This window comes from Nicotiana tomentosiformis, chromosome 1, assembly GCF_000390325.3.
Source record: "Nicotiana tomentosiformis chromosome 1, ASM39032v3, whole genome shotgun sequence".
Classification (NCBI taxonomy): Eukaryota; Viridiplantae; Streptophyta; class Magnoliopsida; order Solanales; family Solanaceae; genus Nicotiana; species Nicotiana tomentosiformis.
Window position 1 is genome coordinate 101,820,259 of NC_090812.1, and position 10,488 is coordinate 101,830,746.

General features: G+C 36.5%; 1 protein-coding gene and 1 long non-coding RNA gene across 2 annotated transcripts; both read right to left on the reverse strand.

Moving 5' to 3' along the window:
- Positions 1 to 249: 249 nt before the first annotated feature.
- LOC117276102 (uncharacterized) lies at positions 250 to 1,317 on the reverse strand. Its single transcript, XR_004506325.1, has 2 exons — positions 1,002 to 1,317; positions 250 to 911 (listed from the first exon to the last, which is right to left on the reverse strand). It is a non-coding gene; the product is annotated as an uncharacterized lncRNA (long non-coding RNA).
- A 2,262-nt stretch (positions 1,318 to 3,579) lies between these two features.
- On the reverse strand, positions 3,580 to 6,253 carry LOC108944651 (zinc finger BED domain-containing protein RICESLEEPER 2-like). Its single transcript, XM_070198459.1, has 6 exons — positions 6,121 to 6,253; positions 5,430 to 5,500; positions 4,506 to 5,231; positions 4,184 to 4,391; positions 3,733 to 3,933; positions 3,580 to 3,626 (listed from the first exon to the last, which is right to left on the reverse strand). The coding sequence occupies exons 1-6, from the start codon at positions 6,251 to 6,253 to the stop codon at positions 3,580 to 3,582; spliced, it is 1,386 nt and encodes a 461-aa protein (XP_070054560.1).
- Between the last annotated feature and the right edge of the window lie 4,235 nt (positions 6,254 to 10,488).

The window sequence follows — 10,488 nt, forward strand, 5'->3', positions numbered from 1 at the left end:
TGAATTTTTTGGCATATTGCAAAGAGAAAAAATTATTGGAAAATTTTGATGTTAAAAAATGGTTGTTGCATTTTCTTAACTATAGTAAAAGTGGTAAAGGATATTTCCAAATCCTAATAAGATTACATTGTTAAAAATATGTCTATTTCTTATATTAATAGGATTCATAAAGGTAATCATGTAGAATTTCATACTGTAGTATTAAACTACTAGGTTACAAGACTAACACCTAGAATTCCAAATATATCCTTTCATCGTGAGTATTGTGCTAAATATTATAAGAATATTTTTGTAAACCAACATCTTATTCGTGCTTATATATTAAGGCAGACTAGCCTAAATGACACTTATACTTGTGCCACTTTATCATGCCGGTGCCCAAACTTAACAATTTGCCAATTGAAAACTTACACTCCTTCAAACCGTGTATAATAAATATTTATGACAGGAGGCCGATCCTATGTGTCATATTTGGCTTTAGTGCGTGATTCACACGCCCGTAAGGGGCGTGAGGGCAGTTGAAAAAGCCTTAACGGTAATAATGTAGCCTATTTAACATCCATCTTCTTCTTTCTACCTTATTCTCCATTGTTGAACATTATAAAAGCTGATTTCTATCCAAATCTGATGCCTTCTTCTTTCTCGTGTTAGCTTCAACAGTAAAAAATAGAATTTCTTTGCTGGGATTCTTCATTGCCCATCAATTTCTGCCATCTCCTTTTCTTTTGAAGGTCGATTTTTTTCTTCTTCTCCGACAAGAAATAAGCTACTGCCGAGTCTTCTCCTTTAGCAATGAAGAAGGAATCTTTGTGTTATTATGGAGTTGTTGCAGATCTTAAAATGTCACGAACAAACTCATTTCACGGATTCATTAAAAGTTGATAACTTGAAGCTTTAAATTGCATAAAAACCTAGAATTTTGACAATAATACAACAAAACCATCTCAGAGAATCATCAAATTAGTCTACTTATATGATAAATATGCAGAATTATTAATTACCAGAACCAAATTGGACCGCATTGGTCGAGGCTTTCTTCTTTTTCCTATTCTTTGAGGTCTGTTTCGATGATCTAGAACAGGGAAACCAACCCATTTCTCCCTCTTTAAAGATGAAGAAACTTATCCCAGAAACTTCGATAACAACTGCGATGACAATGATGACGGAGAAGAGAGGAGAGACAGAAGTGGTTCGATACTTTCTAACCCCTAAACTAAGCGGGTAAGTGTAAAATGAGGGGAAAATTTGAGTTTGGGGGGTTAATAATCATTTTTCGTTTTATTTTAATATGTGGCGATAATAAATGACCTGAAGCCTACGTGGGTTAATTTTCTTGACATGGCGTCAACGTGTAGGAGATTGTATTACATGCACTGGCGGCTTCCTGTCATAAGCTTTATTATACACGGTTTAAAGGAGTATAAGTGTTTAATTGATAAATTGTTAAGTTTGGGGACTGACATGACAAAGTGACACAAGTATATGTGTTATTTAGATCATTCTGCCTGTATAATAATATAGAAGATACATTATATATATATATATATATATATATATATATATATATATATATATATATATATATATATATATGTGAACCCATTTTCACAAACTAATTTTGTAGCTCTCCATTTAGGATATGAGTCCAAATCGAGTTTACGAGAAAATAGGTTTAAATTGGGTATGGTCCAATTTAAGTTAACGTGGCAGGTATATATTTTCAGATTTTCTAATTAAATTTTATACCATATCAGAATTCTTGTAGGAATTTTATGGAATTTGAAACCGAATGATTTTTAGGTGATAATGATAAAATTTAGTGACGTTTAAGTGATAAAAATAGATAAGTGGCGTTTGCAAAATTGAGTATTAGTTGGATGTCCTTAGTAAAATTAACCCAATTGTTTCAATAAACAAGTATAACTGGAAAAAGAAAAAAGGAAACACATTGCATAGTCGTGATCCTTTATTTGTGTGCTTAGTAGTTTTAGAATGACATTTATGTAATTTAAGTTTTACTTTAAATAAGCAAAATTTCTGAATTAACCCAAATGTATATTATCTAAAAGTGTTCTCTTTCTCATGGAAAAAGAGAATGATATCTAAATCCATTAATAATATTATTCTATTGCATTCTTAGTAAATTCATTGATATTTTTTACGATTTCGCGCGATCACTTTACTAGATTATCTATATATCAGGAGAGCGCCATCTATTTGAAATTTTGAATCATTGTGAGTTTCCTATTATCTTTGCACGTTTCATTAAACTTTCATACCCCGTATAACTCATGTTAAAGATTTAACAATGTGTCTGGCGGGTCTTGCTTACTATATTTGGATATTGCTATTGATTAGTTACTAATACTATTATATATACTAACGTGGGGAATAAAATAAGTCAACTTAACAATTTTTTTTTAAAACTTTTAGTTGTCATTGCAGTGGATCTTAGTCATATGCAATTAAATGGTAAATATCTGATATGTTTTTAAAAACTCATATATTTTGTTAAAAGGGGGGATTTCAAGACTTTTTTTGTGCACCGACGCAAAATAGACGAGAATGGAGCACCGCACACTTTATTGTTTGTTAATTATATCTTGCCTTATGGAGCAGGGACCAAACATAATGTACTTTTCTTGAGTACATTCACTGTTAGCTGGCATTTGCCAGTTTGCATCAACATGGTCGATCTTAAAGAAGCATTGTGTCCTAACTTCGGTTTTTTATATGAAGTCAAATTAATGGTATTTGGGATTCTCTGTTTTTGTTGGAAACCAACATCAATATTGTTTACCTTCTAAAATTGGATAACAATTAAACTTATAATGAGGTTCTAAGGATATGTGATTTCACTTAATACCAATAAATAAATATTAAGATTAATGACAGAAATGAACTATAAATTAAAGTGAACCAGTGTTGAAACGGAAATTCGACCCTCGAGCTAGGATGCCCTCGAATTGATTGATACCAAAACAGTTAAAAATAAAGCAAGCTGATGGACAAGAGAGTATAAGCTAAAGAGAGAGAGAGTTATATTTAGGGGTGGGCATTCGATATTTCGGTTCGGTATTCGGTTTATCAATTGTGTATGCCAAATACCGTACCAAATTATTTCGGTACAGTTTAGTATTTTTTTTATTTTGATTCGGTACGATTTCGGTTTAATAATCTCTAAATAAACTTATGACGCCTGACAACCTTCTGCCTCTCTCTGTGCACAATTCTTCACTGAATTCACAATGAATCACAATTCACTGATCAATGAATTCACAATTCACTCAATGAATTCACAAGTACGTTGGCATTCAAAAACAAAGGAAACAGTCCACTGATTGTGAGATCAACTTGAAACCTTCACTTCGCAACTCATGAGCTTTTGTTATACACTTATACTAGATTTTTTCTATATTCGAAAAAAGGCCATTCACAAATAGAGGAAACACCTGAACGTTGGCATTCACAATTTAGCAAAGAATGTTACCACTGTTTTGTAAAGAATGTTACCACAATTCAGCAAAGAATGTCACGAGCTTTTGCAAAGAAAGTCAAATACAAAATCAAAACACAACATTAAGACAGATTTAAGACAGCAGCATAAACAAAGAGGGCATCAGACTCTAACAGCAGACTTTAACACAGTGCAACAAAAAAACAGAGAGGGCATCACTCAATTCAAGTTTACACTAATAGTCTCGAATCAACTTAGTCTTAATTCTTAAATACGGATTTCAGGAAGACGCTCAAGACAACACCTAATATGCTTCCTTAAACTATATGTGCCATCCCTCTTTGGATGAACATTATAGACTCGACCACAATGCTTGCACTCTATTTTGCGAACTTCTAAGTTATCTTCTTTCACCGCAAAATATTCCCAAATATGAGAGCGTACTTTAGGAGCACGGGGCATGATTGCACTTGAACCTAAAAAAAAAATCATAAGTTAGAATATTATTTTTTGATGATAATAAAACAAAACTACAAAAGTATATTACCAAACAAATAGAGTATTAAACTTACCATAAGTTGCAAGTTGCAACTATACATCAAACAATGCTAATATTGCTTCCATTATTTTCCATATCTAAAGATAATTCGACCAAATATGTCATACAAATAAACAAGTATGATATATTATTTTGAACTAAAATACACACAAAATATTAAAGCTTACCAAGCTCGAGTTCCTCAAGATACTCCAAGTCTTCTTCACCACTAATATGATTCTTATCTTCTCTAAGCCAATCTTGAACACAAACAAGAGCTTGCACACAATTAGGAGTCAATGAACTCCTAAATGAGTCAAGAATACGGCCACCGGTGCTAAACACACATTCCGACGCTACACTAGATATTGGAATGGCCAACACATCACGGGCCAACTATGAAAGAATCGGAAATCTAAGAGCATGTGTTTTCCACCAACTTAAGATATCAATTTTTTCACTAAAAGGCTATTGTTTTTCACTAATGTATTTATCCAACTCCGATTTAACACCTCCACTTCCATTGTCTTCCTTTTGTTTCTTCAAGTGAAGCTTCGTCCTTATTAATGATGCAGTTATAACACTCCCACTAGATGTATTAGATGCGTTATTAGATGAAGTAGAACTAGATGGAGATTGAGAACAAGATCTAGTTGAATGCTTTTTTAGATGCTTTTCAAACAAAGAACTCATATAAGCATACACCTCAACATTTATTTTCTTCCCTTTTTCCTCCCCAAAAAGCTCTTCAAGTGCAAGGTTAACAAATTCAAATTTGTTACGTGGATCCAAGACGGAAGCAGTAAAAATCGTTTTATTCATCTTTTCAGGCTCACCCCAATACTTTTTGAACTTTTCTTGCATCCGCTCAGCCATTTTTCTCAAATGCCTATCCTCACTAATTAAACATATTTTTAAATGACAATAAAGTTCAGATAAATTCTCAAAATGAGAATTACAAGTGACATAACATGAACCTGAAACTTTTTTGGTGAGCTCATGAAATCTTGCAAGAAACTCTATCATATTCCTCACATTCACCCAATCATCAGATTCAAGAGGACTTGCACTATAACCATCTTCACAAAGATGAGAACATTGATAAGCAGAAAATCCATCATCAAACAGATGAAACTTGTCAAAGGCTTTTTCAAAGTTTTGTACCGTATCTAACATCAAATAGGTGGAATTCCACCTAGTAGGAACATCCAAACATAATATTTTGGTACATTCTACCTTTACATATGCACAATACTGTTTAAACTTTAAGATCCTTGCAGGCGAAGATCTCACATATCTCACAATATTTCTAACACGCGTGACAGAAGCATCAATTTCTTTCAAACTATTTTGCACAATTAGATTTAGTATATGAGCCATGCATCTCACATGAAGGTGTTCACCACTCATCATATTAGTTTTTCACATATCTACCTTTTTAGACAATTCTTTGACTGTGACATCATTTGAAGAAGCATTGTCCATGGTAATAGTGAACACCTTATCTAATTTTCATTCAAGCAAACAATTAGAAATAGATTTAGCCATCTCTTCACCCTTATGACTAATGATAGGGCAAAAATTTAGTATTCTTTTATGCAACTTCCATTCCCTATCAATGAAGTGGGCTGTCAAACACATATAATTTATTCTTTGCAATGAAGTCCATGTGTCTGTTGTGAGGCAAATTTTTGGTTGTGCTTCTCTAAAAGACCTTCTTAGATTTTGCTTCAATTCACCGTAAACTTCATAACAATCCCTTGTTATTGTTTTAGGAGAAGGAAGACGAAATAGTGATTGAGTTATTCTCATAAACTTCATAAAGCCTTCCTTTTCTACAAAGCTAAATGGTAGTTCATCAATAACTATCATCTCAATTAAGGCCCTCCTAACCACTTCTTGATTAAATTTTCAAAGTGATCCTCCATCATTTTGGCAAGATTGAAAATTTATCTTTGTTTGACTATTATCTTTATCAATGTTAAGTGGGTATTCTTTGTATCTAGCCAAATGATTTTTCAATCACATTGTTCCATTCCTAGATGTATTAGCAACATAAGCTTGCTTACAATATCTACACCTTGCTTTACCGACCCCATTTACCTCAAATTTATCAAAATGTTGCCAACTTCGGATCTAGGTTGCATGGCTTTTCTTTTCTTAGAATCTTGAGTATCAATTGTGTTGGTGTTGCTATCTTCAGTAATAGGTAAACTTTCAGTTGAACCGGCATCACTTACTCTACTTTCATATGCCATCTATATAAAATTAAAATAAATATAAACACAAATTAAGACTTAATTTCACCTTTTACAACTCAAAAGCTATATGATAAAACTAGTATAGTTCACCTTTTACAACTCATATTTATTGTTGTTGGTATTATATGATAAAAGCTATTGAATTATTATTTGTCATGTATTAGTTCCAACCAGCAACAAAAGTTTTGGTTTGTGTGAAAAAGAAAATCTCTACAGAAATCTGTCTAATTTTTCAAAATAAGAAATGAACCTTACTCAATTTTCTAAATTTTTTGTCAAATTAGTTTGGACTTCCTATAATTAGACTTAGTTTACTAGGATGGCAAGTAGGATTTTCCTAGGCAAACTCCATACTCACGTGAATTGCTTTTAGTTGAAGTTGGACTCTTGTGCCAATAAATATGCTTCAAAATTAGCCACTGCCTAGTACAAATATAGCAGGAATAGAAATCATTTTAGATGAGTTACTGTGAGCACATGGATCTAGATAATACATTGTGCAACAGATAGTTAATTTGGTAGTGTTAATACTAGCAAGGCATAACTTGTACAAACCAATAAGGCAATGGCTACTCTGAGTATGATCTGCATTTGCTAAAACCATCAATTAATGAAGAAATACATCCTAATGAATTACAGTCACCTATGAGTTTTGCAACCAAAACCAATTTTCAATCGAAGCTTTAAAATTACAAATTAAAATCACTTGTACAACTGTTTTTCATATTGACTCCTTCCACAAACTCCAGCAATCTTATGATATTTAATTTATTTACAGAAAAACCAACTTCAAACTGTTAAAATATGCAATGTAAGCAACATCAAGCCAATGTACCCTAGTAAACATCAGGTTTCGACTTATCTTAAACCCCACAAAAACCCAGCAAATCACTAGACATGACTGTAGAGAAAGATAAAAGAAAAATGTAGTCTTTACTCGAACCAAATACATCTAATTCATCCAAAAACAGGTAATATCCATTTTTCTTTGAAGAAACTAAAGATACCTTTGAAGAAACTAGAAACATACCTTTGATTCTTTGAAGTCACAACAACAAACTCTAAATCGCACCAGTGAACGCACTGCAAACCCTAAAACCTTCAAAGGTCTTCTCGTTGAAAGAACCCTAAATCGCCGTTTCTGACTTTCTGTCTTTCTCCCTTTCTATTTTCTAAATTCTAATTCCCTAATCAGATAAGTGAAAGACTAGTAGGGCCTTATTGGTCTAGGCTAGGGGTGGGGCGCTGGGCAATGGGCATTAGTCATTAGATATACAACTTGGGCTGGGCACTATAGCTATAGGTCCAACTTAAAATTTGGTATTTCGATATACCAAAATTTCAAAATCCTAATATCGAGGACCGTACCGTTATACCAAAAATGTAATACCGAATTAGACCGAAATACCGAAAAAATCGAAACCGAAATACCTAGTTAATTCGGTCCGGTTTAGAATTCAATTTTTCGGATTTTATGCCCACCCCTAGTTATATTGGCTTTTTTATGCGAGAAAAATATGTCTTACAAATGGTCAATACTTCCCTTTATATAGTATAGGAGTTCTACTTATAGTATAACACTAATTACAGAAAGAAATCCCATAATTAGCTAATTAACCATTTCTGATTTGATCAGTTCCGAGATTTATGCCATGATTCTTGACCAGTCACCGAGGTTTACGCCATGATCCTCGACCAGTCACATATATTTCGCATTTCTGTTATTGTGATATCTTCGATCTTGCTCGATGTCTGTCTCGTTTGGCTTCGATCGCTACTAGCCTCGATCTCGACAGGTACCTCGGTTCTGAACTTGGTACCTAGCCCTCGTGATTTAGTCTGTTCCGTTATGAAGCCGTCCTTTGATGCAATCTCACGGTCTCGGACAAATAGTAAAATAGAGGGGGGGGTGAGAGGGGGGGAGGGGGTTAAACGTATACAGATAGTCCTCTCATTGTTTTGGAGTGTAATGGCAAGAAACGAATTGAGCCTTCGATTTTTCTACCTTGACCTATCATGACGTCATCCTCGTGACGTAAGAGACGAAATTCACCGAAAACGTCCCGTCTGTATAGTTACCAAGGCATTAAATGCGTGTCAGTCTATGGTCGGCCATCGCCAATTTTGAATCGTCATTGTGAAATCTATAAATAGCTCATCTCTTCACCATTTCAAACTTTTACTTTCAAATTTCCAATCTCCAAAGCTTTTTACATCTTCTAAGTTCTTCATCTGCAAATCTACGATTTTTACTGCTAACCTCTTCTTAGAACACCAAATCTTATCATCTCCATTTTTTAAACTTCAAATCCAAATGGCAAAAATGTCAAAAACTGTTCCTCAAAAGGAAAACGCTTCTTCATCACGGCCGGCGGTGAAAAAAAACCGATGGAGCCGCGCCCTGAGGAGTGTATTCCCGGGGGGTGCGTTCTCACTTTTGACTTTAAAATTGATAAAGCCTCATTGATTCCTGGTCGATGCGAGCCAGTGTCGAGGTATAATGCTTGATAGCCGAGGGATACCTTAAGAAGGTAAAGAAAGACTGCAACTGGGAGGGCAAAGAGGTGGTGATCCCGACCCCCGAAGAGGACATCACCACCCATGTGGAAGGGTTTCTAAGTGTTTACACTTACCCTTTCATGCTGGGCCCCCTCAACCCCGTCGTCGTTGATTTTTGCCGTCAATACCAAATAACCCTAGGCCAAGTCCATCATTCATTTTGGTGAATTGTTATTCTGCTCCGATTCTTCATGAGCAAAGTCGAAGGGATGCCTTTCACCCTCGACCATCTCATCAGGTTGTACATCCCCCGCCTCTATCGAGGTGGGTTAATAAAACTCCAATGCCGGGCTACCAAAGTGTTGTTCTCAAGCATAGACGAGGACAAGGACCGATGCTGGATGGGCCGGTTCGTTCGGGTGAGGACTTCCAACCTAATCCCGGCCGAGAAGATACCATTTCCCAAGAAGTGGAATATGAAGCGTAAGTACAATCCCACTGTTATCTCCTATTTATTATTTTGCTTCTTTGCTTCTTCTCATCGATATCCTTTTTCGTGATGTAGAGGTCTCTTGGATGCCCGGTGTAATTCCTAACCTCAAGAGCTGGGTTTGGGACCTGGCCTCGACCTCTACGTATGCCGAGCGCTCATGGAGTGACTTATCAAAGGACCGATGGGAGGCCAAAACTCATGGTAAGCCCCTTTTCCACGTCTTTGGTGATTTTGTTAAAGTGTTTCTTACTTAATTTCTTATCATACAAGCCTTGTCAAAGATGCTGTCATGAGGCCCTTATCTGGTGAGGAGGAGACTTCGATCCCGGCACCAAAATTGGCGAAGGACAAAAAGAGGAAAAAGATCTCAACCTCCGAGGATCCAGAACCTAAGAAGAAGGCTCGTAAGCCGAGGAAGAACATCATCCTCCTGACCGAAGACTCTGTTCGGTGACTAATGGATGAAGACGAAGAAGAGGAAGAAGATGACTCCGGGCTGGTGGCCTGAGTGGGAATGAGCACCGAGGCCCCAAAAGCCACTGAATCGGTAAAGACTGCAGACTCCATCTCGAGATGAGGGGGTCTCGGAAAGAGACTTGGGTGAAGTCCCCGAGTCATCGAGGATTGAAGATGTCTCCCACCATAATGAGCCAACAGTGGGTACGACTGTGGGGGCTGGTCTCGAGGCTCCTCGAGATGGAGAGAACGCCCCAAGTGATCCACTTGGGGCAATAGAAATTGGAGGCTCCCCGTTGCTCCCCTCGTTTTCCGAGGAGTTGATTTAAGAGGCTCGGGCCTTGAAGACCCTCTCCATCGAAGGAGCCCATGGAAGGGAAGATCCCTTCTGCGATTGCTTACTGGGTAGAAGGTGCTACCGGCCTGAGCGATTTGGAGGTCTCGAGGAAGGACTCGGGCGAGGCATCGAGCCTTTTCAATGAAGCGCATCAAGCTCTGAATCGGGTAAGCCTTAACTCCCTTTGTGTTCATTTTTCTCTTCCTGTCTAACTTCTTTTCTTCTTTCTGCGTTGGCCTCAACGCTTCATCAGGAAATATTTTCTCGATCTCGAGCTGAGCTGAGTCGGTATGAGGCCTACTTCTGAGGGCTCACGGAGGAGAGAAATTCCCTTAGACTTCTCTGTGGGCAAAAATAAGAAGAGAACAAGGACCTCCGAGCCGAGTTGGCCAAGGCTTACCAAGATTAGACCGACCTGATCGAGAAGGTAATGAAGATCTTAAAATC